At 42.2% G+C, this 15,139-nt stretch overlaps 1 protein-coding gene across 3 annotated transcripts in view; it reads left to right on the plus strand.

Moving 5' to 3' along the window:
• The window catches only part of C7H10orf90 (chromosome 7 C10orf90 homolog), a 188,908-nt gene that overhangs the window by 44,661 nt on the left and 129,108 nt on the right, over positions 1–15,139 (plus strand). Inside the window, exon 1 of one of the 3 annotated variants that reach the window (XM_061634366.1) lies at positions 130–315. The exons of the other annotated variants lie outside the window; for them this stretch is intronic. Coding sequence (XP_061490350.1) covers positions 234–315 — 82 coding nt within the window. The 5' untranslated portion in view covers positions 130–233. Of the gene's footprint in view, positions 1–129; positions 316–15,139 lie in introns of those variants that run through there. 3 annotated transcript variants of the gene reach the window in all.

Genomic DNA, 15,139 nt, shown 5'->3' on the forward strand with positions numbered 1-15,139 from the left:
GAAAAGAAGAGCATCTAGTAACCACAGGCAGGAATCCAATGTGCCACACAACCCTTTGTTTCTGTCCCAATGTCTTGAAAAAAAATTACTTTTTGTTTTGAAGCCACAAATTCAAAAACTTGTTCATAGTTGAGAAATTAGTGCAAATTGGGCTTAACTTGAACAACTTACCTCCTCACAGCTTTACCTACAGACATCATCTTTAGGCATTTCTGGGCTCCTGACTACATAAAATGCATGAGCCTATGGCTGCTGTCACACTGAAGATTATCACACTTCTAAGCAGTGGCTGGATTGTTATCTACAGGGGTGAAGGTATGTAGTTCTTGAAAGAGTTGGGCTTAGTGCCATCTTGGCAGGTTGACATACGTGTGAAGTTCAAAAAGGATATTGTAAAGCTGGAAAAAGTACAGGAAAGGGTAATCCAAATGATGAGAGGGTAGGAGCAGCTCCCATATAAGGAAAGGTTGCAATGTTTGGAGCTTTTTAGATTAGAAAAAAAAGGAAGTGAGAGGGGCATAATAGATGAGTATAAAATTATGTTTTGTGTGGAGAGAGTGGAGAGACATTTTGTCCCTCTCTCACAATACTAGAGTCCAAAGTCATTCAGTGAAGCTGAGTGGTAGGAATTCAGGGCAGACAAGAGGAACTACTTCACACAACATGTGATTACTTAGTGGAATATGCTACCACAAGCTGTGATGATGACCACCAGCTGAGATTCTTTAAAAGGGTATTTGACAAGTGCATGGAGGATAAGGCTATCAATGAGCTATTAGTCATGGTGGCTGTATTGCCTCTAGGATGCAAATACCATTTGCTGGAGAATAACAGCAGGAGAAGGCTATTGCCCTCATCCTGTTTGTGGGTTTTCAGAGGCATCTGGTTGGCTGTTGTGCGAAACAAGACATAGAACTACATAGGCCTTTGGTCCGATCCCGCAGATTTTATGTTCTTACGTGTTGCTGTGTACTGGAGCTCCAGGAAGCTGAGTTAATCCTTGGGTCCATCTATCTTCAGCAGGATGAGAAACCTGTGCCCCCCTGGTTATTGTTGGACTAGATCTCCCATTCCCTATGCCCATTGGCCATTAAGAGAATAGGAACACACGAAACTGCCTTATAATATTATTATTATTAATAATAAAATATATTTTAATATTATTATTAATAATAAAAGAGGGCTTTAAACTAAAGCCTCTGGGGGATGGAGATGATAGCTTAAATACCGATCCAAAGACAGCGGGTTGTAAACGCAATGATTTGAAGGGTACAGCAGACACTGGGAGGGAGAAAGGGATGCACGGCAAAGCTCATGGTATATTAACGGAGGAATCCAATTGGGACAAAAGATACTTCTGCTGTCTATATACCAACGCGCGGAGCTTGGAAAACAAGCAAGGGGAGCTTGAAGTGCATCAAGGCAAATATGACTTCATAGGGATAACAGAAACTTGGTGGGATGACTCCCATGATTGGAATATAGCCATTCAAGGATATAAACTCTACAGAAAGAACAGAAGCAACAGAAAAGGAGAGAGAGTAGCGTTATACGTCAAAGACAAATACACCTCTATGGAAATCCAAGAGAGTGAACAAAGGGGTCAGGTAGAGACCATTTGGGTAAAAATAAATGGAGAAACAAATAAAACCGACATGGTAGTAGGTGTCTACTACAGACCCCCTGGCCAGGAAGAGGTGGTAGACGAGGCCTTTCTCAAACAAATCTCCGAAATCTCAAGGAAGCAAGAAGTAGTAGTGATGGGGGACTTCAACTACCCGGATATCTGCTGGGAGACAAACTCTGCGAAGCAAAAAGCCTCCAACAAATTCCTGATGGGCCTTGCTGATAATTTCCTCTTTCAAAAAGTAGAAGAAGGAACAAGGGGATCGGCAATCCTGGACCTGATCTTAACTAACACGGACGAATTGGTCACAGGAATTAAAGCGGTCGGTACCTTGGGGAAAAGTGACCACGTAATGCTGGAATTCGGGATTCTGGGGAAAGCCAAAGAAGAATATAGTCAAACATGGACCTTGGATTTCAGGAAAGCTGATTTTAGCAAGCTCAGGGAAATGATGGGTAGGATCCCGTGGCTAGATAGACTAAAGAAAAAAGGAGCCCAAGACACATGGGAGTTCATGAAGAACGTATTACAAAAAGCGCAATCACAAACAATTCCAAAGAGGAAGAAAAATGGAAGACATCGGAAAAAGCCAATGTGGCTACAAGGAAGACTGGTGGAGGAGGTAAAAATAAAAAAGAGCATGTATAAAGAATGGAAGGAAGGACGCATCACCAAGGAAGGGTACCGACGAGCGGCTCGGGCTTGCAGGAATAGCGTAAGGAAAGCTAAAACCCAGAACGAGCTGAGGCTGGCGAGGGAAGCGAAGAACAACAAAAAGGGTTTTTTCAGATATGTTCAAAGCAAGAGAAAGACCAAGGAAATGGTGAGACTGCTGCTCAATGAGGATGGCAAAATGTTGACAGATAACGAGGAAAAGGCAGAACTGCTCAACACCTATTTTGCCTCCGTTTTCTCCCAAAAAGGGAACAGTGTGCAACCTTGCATCGGTAGCAATCTCAGTAAGGGGTCGGGACTGCAGTTCGAGATTGATAAGGAGATAGTCAGGAAATACCTAGTTAACCTAAATGAGTTCAAATCTCCAGGGCCTGATGAACTGCATCCCAGAGTATTGAAGGAACTAGCGGATGTACTCTCGGAACCTCTTGCCATCATCTCTGAGAAATCCTGGAGAACGGGAGAGGTGCCGGAGGATTGGAGATGGGCAAACGTCGTCCCGCTCTTTAAAAAGGGTAAAAAAGAAGATCCGGGGAATTACAGGCTGGTCAGTCTGACTTCAATACCGGGAAAGATATTAGAACGGATAATAAAAGAGTCCATTGGCCTCCATCTATCTAGATGACAATGCTGTGATTAGAAGGAGCCAGCATGGGTTTGTCAAGAAAAAATCCTGTCAAACTAATCTCATCTCTTTTTTTGATCGGGTCACTAGCTTAGTAGATGGTGGAAATGCTGTAGATGTCATCTATCTAGATTTCAGCAAGGCGTTTGACAAAGTCCCCCACAACCTTTTGATTAGCAAACTAGTCAAATGCGGACTACATGGAAATACTGTCAGGTGGATTCACAACTGGTTGGAAAACCGTACTCAAAGAGTGGTCGTCGGTGGCTCTGCTTCGGACTGGAAGGAGGTCTCGAGTGGAGTGCCACAGGGTTCTGTCCTGGGGCCGATACTCTTCAACATTTTTATCAATGACTTAGACGATGGGGTGGAGGGAAGCCTTATGAAGTTTGCGGATGATATGAAACTGGGAGGGATAGCTAACACAATGGAAGACAGGAATAAAATCCAAAGGGACCTGGATAGACTAGAAAATTGGGCTGAAATTAATAAAATGACATTCAATAAAGACAAATGCAGGATTCTGCATTTAGGCCACAAAAACAAAATGCATGGGTACAGGATGGGAAATACCCGGCTTAGCAGTAGTGCGTGTGAGAAGGACCTTGGAATTGTAGTGGATCGCAAGTTGAACATGACCCAGCAGTGTGATGCTGCAGCAAAAAAGGCAAACACAGTTTTGGGCTGCATAAACAGAGCTATAGTTTCCAGGTCGAGGGAAGTAATAGTCCCACTATATTCTGCATTAGTCAGGCCTCATCTGGAATACTGTGTTCAGTTCTGGGCGCCTCATTTTAAGAAACATATAGACAGGTTAGAGCGGGTCCAGAAGAGGGTGACGAGGATGATAGCCGGTATGGAGAACAAGTCTTATGAGGAAAGGTTGAAGGAACTTGGCATGTTCAGTCTGGTGAAGAGAAGGCTGAGGGGTGACATGATTGCACTCTTTAAGTACCTGAAGGGCTGTCACATAGAGGAGGGTACAGATTTGTTCTCCGCTGCCCCAGAGGGTAGGACTAGGTCTAATGGTTTTAAGTTGCAGGAGCGTAGATTCAGATTGGACATTAGAAGGAACTTCTTGACAGTAAGGGCAGTTTGGCAATGGAACCGACTGCCTAGGGAGGTGGTGGGATCCCCTTCGCTGGATGTCTTCAAGCAGAGGCTGGACAGCTATCTGCGGGAGATGCTCTAGCTGTGGCTTTCCTGCTGTGAGCAGGGGGTTGGACTCGATGGCCTACAAGCCCCCTTCCAACTCTATGATTCTATGATGATGATGATGATGATGATGATTTACATTTGTATACTGCCCCATAGCCAAAGCTCTCTGGCCAGTTTACAACAATTAGAAACATTAAAAACAAATATACAAATTTAAAAACACTTAAAAAAAATTAAAAACACATGCTTATACTGAGTTCAGATCCACTGGTCCATCTAGCTCTGTATTGTCTACACTGGTTGGCAGTGGCTAGCCAGGATTTCAGACAGGTAGTCCCTCCCAGCCCTACCTGGAGATGGCAGGGATTGGACCTGGGACTTTCTGCATACAAGGCAGATGCTCTACCACTGAGCTACAGTCCTTCCCCATTCTGTCTGGGGCTGCAAGTAGTTAGAGTCCAATAGCATATGGAAGATCACACGTTCCCCATCCCTGTTCTACACTAACTGGTAATGGCTGTTCAGGATTCCAGACAGTGACCTTTTGCAGTCCCATTTAGAGATGCCAGGCATTGAACCTGGGACTTTCTGCATATGGTCTTACACCTAGCTATAACGCTGCCTAAAAATACCCCTGCATATGTCGTGTTAGCTTCTAGCCTTTCCACATCCCAAGAAGCATGATAAAGTACTAATGTTTTCCTATTACACTGAAAATGTTCCATGAAACAAGATGTATGTTCTAAGATGAAGACAACTGACATTTTCTGCCTACCTGTCAGCTTTACCAGGCTTATTTTCTTCTGTATGGGTTAACTGTGTCTTGGTCCTGAACTCTTCTTGCAGGGTTTATCATAGAATCATAGAATAGTAGAGTTGGAAGGGGCCTATAAGGCCATCAAATCCAACCCCCTGCCCAATGCAGGAATCCAAATCAAAGCATTCTCGACAGATGGCTGTTCAGCTGCCTCTTGAATGCCTCCAGTGTTGGAGGGCCCACTACCTCTCTAGGTAATTGGTTCCATTGTTGTATGGCTCTAACAGTCAGGACGTTTTTCCTGATGTTCAGTCGAAATCTGGCTTCCTGCAACTTGAGCCCATTATTCCGTGTCCTGCACTCTAGGACTATTGAGAAGAAATCCCGGCCCTCCTCTGTGTGACAACATTTCATGTACTGGAAGACTGCTATCATATCTCCCCTCAGTCTTCTCTTCTCCAGGCTAAACATGCCCAGTTCTTTCAGTCTGTCCTCATACGGCTTTGTTTCCAGTCCCCTGATCATCCTTGTTGCCCTCCTCTGAACCTGTTCCAGTTTGTCTGCATCCTTTTTGAAGTGCGGAGACCAGAACTGGACCCAGTACTCAAGATGAGGCCTAACCAGTGCTGAAGAGAGGGCAACTAATACTTCACATGATTTGGAAACTATACTTCTGTTAATACAGCCTAATGTAGCATTTGCCTGTTTTGCAGACACATCGTACTGTTGGCTCATACTCATACTCAGCTTGTGATCAATGACAATTCCAAGATCCTTCTCACATGTCGTATTGCTGAGCCAAGTATCCCCCATCTTATAACTGTGCATTTGGTTTCTTTTTCCTAAATGTAGAACTTTGCATTTATCCCTGTTGAATTTCATTCTGTTGTTTTCAGCCCAATGCTCCAGCCTATCAAGGTCCCTTTGAATTTTGTCTCTGTCTTCCACGGTATTAGCTATGCCCCACAATTTTGTATCATCTGCAAACTTGATAAGCATGCTCTGTACCTCCTCATCCAAGTCGTTAATAAAAATGTTGAAGAGCACTGGGCCCAGGACCAAGCTCTGTGGTACCCCAGTCATTACTTCCACCCAGTTTGAGAAGGAACCATTGATAAGCACTCTTTGAGTACGATTCTGGAGCCAACTGTGGATCCACCTGATAGTTGTTCCATCCAGCCCACATTTAGCTAGCTTGCTAATCAGAATATCATGGGGCACTTTGTCAAAAGCTTTGCTCAAGTCGAGATATATTATGTCCACAGCATTCCCACTGTCTACAGAGGAGGTTACCCAATCAAAAAACGAGATGATTAGTTTGGCATGATTTGTTCTTCATAAATCCATGTTGGCTCCTAGTAATCACTGCATTGTTTTCAAGGTGCTTATAGATTGACTTCTTTATAATTTGCTCAGGAGTTTTTTCCAGGGATTGATGTTAGGCTGACTGGTCTGTAGTTCCCCGGTTCCTCCTTTTTGCCCTTTATGAAGATAGGGACAACATTAGCTTTCCTCCAGTCATCCAGCACTGCACCAGTCCTCCATGATTTTGCAAATATAATAGACAGCGGTTCTGAGAGTTCTTCAGCCAGTTCCTTCAACACTCTAGGATGCAGTTTATCGGGCCCTGCTGATTTGAACTTGTTCAAAGTGATTAGGTATTCCTTGACCATTTGTGTATCAATCTCAAGCTTCAATCCTGCCCCTTCTACTTCATGTTTCCCAGGAGGGTCATAGACCCTTTTCTGGGAGAAGACAGGCAAACTAGGAATTGAGCACTTCTGCCTTTTCTTTGTCATCTGTTATCATTTTGCCATCCTCATTGAGTAGCTGTGCCACCATTTCTTTTCTGTCTTTTACTATGGACATACCTGAAGAAAGCTTTTTTGTTGCTTTTAGCATCTCTCGCTAACCTCAGCTCATTCTCACCTTTAGCCTTCCTGACACCATCCCTGCAATTCTGTGATACCTGCCTGTGCTCTTCCTTTGTGGCCTGGCCTTCTTTCCACTTCCTGTATGTGTCCTTTTTTGTTTTCAGGTCATCTCTAAGCTTTTTATGAAGCCACATTGGCTTCTTCTTCTGTTTTCCCCCTTTTTTCCTTGTTGGAATTGCTTGCCATTGCGCTTTTAGAATTTTCTTTTTTAGAAACTCCCACCCATCTTGGACTCCTTTTCTCATTAGGGTCGCTTGCCATGGAGCCGTACTTACAATTGTTCTGAGTTTATTAAAATCAGCTTTCCTGAAGTCCAGGGTGCGTGTATGGCTACTCTCAGCTTTTGCTTCTGTTCGAAACTTTTATTCCAAACCTTTTTTTCCTGCTGCACAAGCAGCCAGCATACTGCTGGTTCCCAAAACTATTCCAAGTAATAAGTCCCATAATATACTATTAGCAGGGCTTTTTTTGTGATAGTACTCACCAGTATGGAGTACCAGCACCTCTTTTTTTGCTGCTCATTTCATCCATTTTGTGATGGCATCTGCAGTACTTTTATCAAGATACAAGTACCACCCCCTTTTTTTTAACCAGAAAAGCACAGGCTAGTAGTATAAGGCTATGAAGGTTTGAAAGGAACTAGCATTTATCTCATGGGGGTGACTTAACTTTGCTTCTGGAAGACTGCAGTTTGCATCATATAAAGTTTTATATTGTGTCAATATTACAAACAAATCTGTAATAGATGTTTGTGTGTGCCTTAAAGCAGATCATCAGGCTCATCCAAAAGTTCTTATTTTCACACTGAACCTCTCTTAAGTCAAGTGTTGCCAAGGAAACATGTTTCAATTTTTTACTGTTTCTCCAGCACCTTGTTTCAAAAGGTCTCCATTTTACCTGAGAACATGATCTACTATAGGACTGATTACCAAGGATAGAATGAGTTGCAAATGTACACTGGCTGCCCTTTATCAACATGGACATGGGAGTGATTTCACCCTCTATTCAAGCAGGAATGTGTTGTCCAGAATGTGTAAGCATCTCACTCCTTTAGTTGGTTCCAGTCTAATTAAGTCACAGAGCACCTTTATTGTATTGGTGAGGAGAATCCTCAGATGTAGAAAACATCATGCAGGTAGTACTGTGAAACCAGCTGCTAAAACAATAGCGTGGATGCATTAGCACCCAAAAGATGCATGGGAGACCTTTTTTTGCAGCCAACATCTGCAAAGAAGAGATAATCCCTCATAGAAAAGCCATTTGGCCAATAAAACCTAGGAGAAAGGTCTCTTTTTCGCTTCTTCGTATACCTGGGAAATACCTTACACATGTCTATAACTGCTAGGACACACCAGCCTTTTCTCTTTTGGTCTCTCAGTGTTCCTGAGTTGAATTCCTTTCTCCCTCCAATCCTGTATTCTCCCGAGCCTCCCCCTTCCCCCCCAAGTTTGTTTGCTCCTAGATGTGTCTCCCTTGTACTCTGTGATCATTGCCTCTTCTCCATGTTCAGACAAAACCTAAGTAGAAGGAAAGCTGATAATCCCCCTCCTCCTAACCCCTTTTTTCCTGCATTTTTTTCAGATTGATAGTAACGACCCACCCCTTTTTCCTCTCCCTACCCTGTTTCTTTTCCAAGCTAAAGCTCTGCTGCAGAGGCATGCCACCAACTCACTTCTCAACCCCTCCTCCTTCCCCTGTCTTTCTTCCTTCTGGGAAAGCCTCATAATTAATATTATTTGTTATTTTACTATTTTTTCAATTAAACCCTTTTGTTTTCTGGGAACGGCCTGACATGTCTCACTGACTCAATAAGTGCTCTGTGAGAATGTTACTTTACTCTCATCTCCTTTGTATGTTGTATAGCATGAGAGTAAAACCAGGCTCTACCAGAGTGACATCAGATTGACTCTGGTGAAATAAGAACATAAGAGGAACCCTGTTGGATCAGGCTAAAGGCCCATCTAGTCCAGCATCCTGTTGTATTGCCAATCACTGCAAGAATCTTGATGTATGAGGAGGTGTAGAAATGGTATGTGAATGGCCTCTGCCCCCCTAAATTCATGCCCCAAACCTGATTTATGGGGGTGCTGATTGCTTCTGTACACTGTTACTGCTTAGAATTAGAGTCTGGAAAGCTCAAAATGCAGGCTCCCTGACATAGTTTCAGCATTTGGGAAGTTTCCCTATGCCTCTGTGCTCATAACAACACAGAGTCTGGAAAGTTTTTGCTCAGTAACCAAAATAATGCAGCTTGTCCCACGCTTCTGCCCTGTCAGGTGGAATTAGTTTTCTCAAGCTTTGCAGGGATGATGAGCTAATTGGCTTACGAATGTTCTCACTTGGCTAATGTAAACAAGTAGGCTGATAATCAAAACAAGCAGTTAACCTGGAAAATGCAGCTGCATTTTCAAGCCCAAAATATCACGAGGACAGGATCAGGAGACGTCACCTGAGGGGAAACCAGCTACCTGAATGATGGGAAGATAATGATCTAAGAGGTGTAAGGTGCCCCCTCCCAGGGGGTCTTTGAAGGATAAATACAGGAACCCCTAGATATCATCAAGATTAAGCCTTCAGGGGGCTAACGTAGTCCAAAGATACCAACAAAACCAAGCCTTCAGGGAGCTGAAGAAGCCCCAAGATACCAACAAGATCAACAGAAGTAACATCAAGAAGAAGACTGAGGAGCCGTGACCTCTCCCAGACTGTGCTGTTCAAGAGGCTTCCAGCGCATGTAAGACAGGGGAGGGAAGCAGAGACTGTTAGCTATGTAGTTTGTTTTACTGTTTTATAGCCTAAGTATACATCTCTTTGCTCTAATAAAGCCTTTAACTCCTTCACAACCAGCTGCTTTCATCACCTATTGAAATTCCGAACTCAGTAGTCTTGTGTTTGGCAAAGCTAGGCATTTGGTGTTACACTTGTATTCACATTGGCCAACCAGATGCCAATGGGAAGCCAGCAAGCAAACTGGATCTGAGTGCAACAGCACTGTCTCCACTGTAATTCCCAGCAAATGGTATTCCTGTGGTAGAACATACCCATCATGACTAGTATCCATTGATAGTCCAATCCTCTGCAAAAATAGGATCAGAGGCACATTGAGAAGAGTTTTTCCCTAGTGCACAGTCTGGAACCCCTTACCTGTCAACATCTGGAAGTTTACCAATCATTCCAGAAATCTGTTTCAGATGGCTTTTGGATGTTATTCAGTTGTGATCTTTTACTGGCGATTTCTAAAAAATGAACTGTTTTGTAGCATTTGGTTGTTGAATTGATCCCTGGAAATTTATGGGGGGGTATTTTTTCTGCTACAGCTGATAAATCCTTGGAGGAAATTCAGAAGGGCAGCACATACATCTTTCAAAATAAATTAAAATACTTGAGCTAATTTCTCCAAGCATTTGTGTTTCAGAAAGGCTTCTTCTTTGAACACAGAGAAGTAGTGTGCAGGCATAATTAGGGACAAATGTCCTAAGCAAATATAGCAGCACAAGAAAACAACTGTCAAATCCTCCTAAAGTGTAACTACAGATGATAGCATTTGAGAGCAAGAGTAACCCATGATTACCCATAAAAATTAGGTTTTGGGTTTCCTGCCATGGCCTCAAACTGTTTTTGCAGGCTTCAGGCTGTACCCTGGAAAAGCCAAACACAGTCCCCAGAAGTGTAATTTCATTGATGTTTTATTTAATCTTAATACTAGATGGTTAGACGTGATAGACAGAAAAGACTACACAAGGTCATGTGTGGAGAAAATATATAAAGAACACAGAAAAACAGTTTATTAACCTTGGATTATTACTTGCAGTTTGAAAGATGTAATAGGATGGGAATGACATGACATTGATGAGTATAATATTTGTTAAAAAAAATAAATTACCTTGATCACTAGCACATAATCCTTGTCATAATGCCAAGCTCTCCTCTTGGAGATATCCCCATCAGTATTTAAACATTAGGATCACTCTGTGCTATCTAGAACCCTAGAGATCTAATCACCACAAGTTTAAAATATTAAAAGGAAAGTCACTTTGTAATTATATAGCCAAGAAAATGTCTGTATACTATAGCAAGCATGGATTTTTTTGCATTCTGCCAAGTTAAATTGAAAATACCCCATGCCATTCAGCTGCTTTCCATAAACTCATTTCAAAACAAAATCTTACAAAACTTATAGTCCTGAACTCAGAAATGCTTGCTAAACAACCCTCTAAGTTTTCATGTTGATACACAAAACACTCACAGAGAATCGAGAGTTCAAAGTGTAAAACGAGGGGGGGAAATCCAGACTCCTGTTGGTCTTTTTTTGTGAGTGATCTCATAATTTGTTGAAATTAATTAAAAATCACCCATGTTCACAGAGTACCTATAATCCTATACTCTGACCTACATCTTCCGCAGTTGTTTGGCTTGGCTATTCAGGAGACCCCTGTTCTCCTGACAGACCTCTAATGGCCAGAGTGGTTTAACAGTCAGTCCCTCTTCCCAGAGAATTCTGGGAACTGGAGCTCTGTAAGCAGAACAGGGACATCTCCTAACAACCCTTGGCACCCTTCACAAACTACACTTCCCAGGATTATTTGAGGGAAGCCATTATTGTTTAAAGTGGAATAAATGTCTGGTGTGGATTTGGCCATGGATAGCTTTGGTTTAAATTTGTGTGGGAGATGACATGTATCTGCTGTAAAATAAAAAGGTGGGGAAAACTCTGAAAAATAATGGTATTGTTTACAATGTTTTCCTTTTGGAAGGGAAAGGGGCTTTCCTTCTGCCCAGTGTCCACCCATCCAATCTACTCCCCTTTCTTCTCCACCCCCTCTCCCCTCTTCCTTACTCCCTACCCCACCCTTCTTCCTGTCCCCCTCCCAGCACCTCCTCCATAGCAGTTCACATATCCTAAGCATGATTGAACAGGAGTAAATCCCATTGACCTCAATAAGCATGCAAACGGTCAAGCCTGCCCTCCCCCTTCTCCCTCCCATCACCTCCGTCATCTCCTCCCTCCCGTCTTCACTCCCCCACCTTCCCCCTCCTTCCTCCACCCCTCCGCCTTTCTCCCCCTTCCTCCTCCCCTCCTCTCCACCCCAGTCCTCCTTCCCCTTTATCATCTACTCCCATGGTCAGTTTTACCTTTCCTAAGCATGATTGCACCAGAGTAAATTCCACTGAACACGATAAGCATGCAAATGATCAAACCTGCCCTGCCCTTCTCCTCCTCCCTCCTATCACCTCTCTCCTGCCCAACCCCACTCATTCTCCCCCCCATCCCCCTTCCCCTCCTCCTCCCCTCTTCCCTCCTTCCCTCACTCTTATCCTGCTCCCCCTGTGGTCAGCTTCACCTTTCCTAAGCATGACTGCAAAATCTCATTGAACTCAATAAGCATGCAAATGTTCAATCTATTCTGAGCAAACATGCACAGGATCCCATTTCTTACCTCCCAGATTAAAAAGCAGAGAAATTCACTAATAGGCAAAAAAAAAATGCTTGTGGTTTAAGAACGTACCTATAGCTAGTAGATATTTCTATCAAACTTTAAAAGCAAGGAATTTAGGCAGCTATAGTGAATGCACCAGGGGAGCAGGAGACCTGACCTCCTCTCTGAGATATTGTACTGCCCAAAAAATTTGTCAAAATGCAAACACTATTTGGGTTGGTGTTTCACAGTCCAATCCACTTCCTGTGTAGCTTGGAAGAATTTGGTAACATGTGTCTCTGAGCATATTGTGAGTGGTGATAACACCTGCAATCAACCTAAATAAACGAAAGAAGACATATGCTGTGCTGATCTTGTTTTAGCACGGAGGAAGCAATAATAAGACAGTTGATATAGTTCAGATAGTCACTTTAAATGTGTTTGATTTACTTGACAATTTTAATGAAATTTCCTATGGTAAATTATTTTCTTTTGCTTCTGTTTCCGTGAATGTGTGGAGTACAGCAACACTTTGCATAATTTACACTAAAAAAAACCCCTCCAAAAACAATTGTGGAATAATGGCACTGACTGTTCTGCAGAATAGTCTCCAGTGGACATAAGGAATGTCTCAGTTTGCACAAGATGAAACACAGGCAGGTGAAATATATTCTAGGAATTTTTTAGGTGTGCTCTATGTTTTTAATTGACCATGGCCACCCATCCTTAAGTGAAGTGGTTTAAGCATAGCAGACTGAACACATGCATCATGGGCAGGGCAAGTTTGTTTCTTCCAATAGGTAGAGTCATTGCTTAAGTAGCAACATATTGTAATCAGTCTAATTTTACATGAAAGTTGCAGTTTAAGATTCAATTGTTAATGCACCAAAATAGAAATAGAATATAACCCACAGTTTTTGAAACACAAAAGGCTGTCTTCACCATTATATGACATTGACCAATACCAAGGCTTTGAAATTAATACGTTTAACACAGATTTATAGGATAAATAATGAGTGAAATATAAATTTCTTGGTTAGATTCTGTGTAGAAGCAATAGTGACACAGGAAAGAAGCGAAGTGAGAAGAACACTAACAAACATACAAAAATATAATTCTCCACCTTTGGAGATGCAGTCCTGATTGCAGGTGTTGCCCCCAGTCACCATATACTCAGAGGCACATGTTACCAAATTCCTCCAAGTTACACAGGAAGTGGATTCAACTGTGAAAGACCAACCCAAATTGTGTTTGCATTTGTGCAAATGTGTAGGGCAGTACAATATCTTAAAGAGGATGTCAGGTCTCCTGCAACCCTGGTGCATTCACTATAGGTGCCCAATTTCCCTACTTTTTAAAGTTTGATAGAAATATCTGTTGGCTATAGGTACGTTTTTAAATTGCAAGGCATTTTATTTTTGCCTATTAGTGAATAAACAGTTACACAGATGCTGGCCTTTAGGTCCACATTAGCAACAACATGTTCTGACAACAGGAACAGAGACATGCTGAGTTCTACAGTGTGAGGGAGTACACAGAAAAGTAGTTGTCTCTGTTCTTCTACCAGGTGGTTTATTTTAACAATGTACTACAGTTGATTTCTTGCTGTGAAGCAGCAAGCCTTTATCCTGCTAGCTGTTTTCCAGCCTCTGAAGGGACTGGAGTACAGAAGCCTAAACACACACAAAATATATGGATCCAGAGTTTGCTCCTGCCAACGGGAAGTGCCACTTAGGGGATGTGACTGATGGCAGAGGAGGAAGAATCCCCCTTTCCCCTGCAGATTGGAACCACATCTCTTAAACTGTTCCTGAGCACTGGGAGAAGGGGGACCCTCCAGAATAGTATGGGAAGTAGTTGTGGTGGTTGTAGGAGGAGGGAGGAATTGGAAAATGTTGCCTCCTCCCCCTCTCTGCCAGTAGGATCCCTCTAATGAACTGAACGCCTTTCATGGTCAGAAGGAGCCTTTCTGTCTGTGGAAGATGAGCTCTGGATCCAACCCATTGGTATATTGTATTCATGAGCAATTCTGGATAGCGCCAGAGGGGTTACTGGCAAAATTTTAAAAAATCATTTTGGCAGTGACAGGTTTTTCATCATTGTCATGCTCATGTGTCTAACAGAAAATTTCAAATAACAGTTTGAGCTCTGTTCTGATATGGGGAAAAGTGAGGACTATAATTCAGTTAAAGAAATCTTACAGTGCAATCCTATGCATATTTATTTCAAAGTAATAGGGTTTTCTTCCAGGTGCCCATACATTTTCAATTCCTTTCTCAATTAACTGGGTCCATCATTAAAACTGGTTGCTCTAACCTATTAACAGCAATAGGAAAAGAAAAAAAAGTTAGGTCCAGATCTTGGTTTAGGTTCAGTTTGACTTTCTAGCTTTGAGGACTGACTGGTTTAAATGTTTCCTGAGACATAAAAGTCAAACCAAAATGATTGCCCCATGTTATCATACAAGTCCTGGAAATGGAATCTTAGCACAAGTGTCATGGTAACATATAATGTAAACATTCCATCCCAAGTTAGAACTTGCTGATATACTTCTTCTGCCAGAGTAGCAAGAGGTGGAAAACCTATATTGTCTTCTTTCATATCTTTAACTGTGACAATTTGATTTCTTTTTGAATTTACAGTTTATTTGCCTTGTGTAGTCCTTAAATCTTTAGTGAAATATGATCCATGAAATCTATGAAGGTGAGCTTTCTCCCTCTTCTGTTATTTAAAAAGCATCCAAGTATAATACACATCTGACAGACTGGGAAATAAATATTCTTGAACTTTAGATGAAAAGTGTCAGACTTTTCATGGCAATACACAAAACAGTCAGAGAGAATCGAGAGTTCAAAGTGTAAAATGAGGAAAAAAATCCAGAGTCCTGTTGGACTTTTTTCTGTTCAGTGGTCTCATAATTTGTTGAAATTAATTAAAAATCAGCTA

This window comes from Rhineura floridana, chromosome 7, assembly GCF_030035675.1.
Source record: "Rhineura floridana isolate rRhiFlo1 chromosome 7, rRhiFlo1.hap2, whole genome shotgun sequence".
Classification (NCBI taxonomy): Eukaryota; Metazoa; Chordata; class Lepidosauria; order Squamata; family Rhineuridae; genus Rhineura; species Rhineura floridana.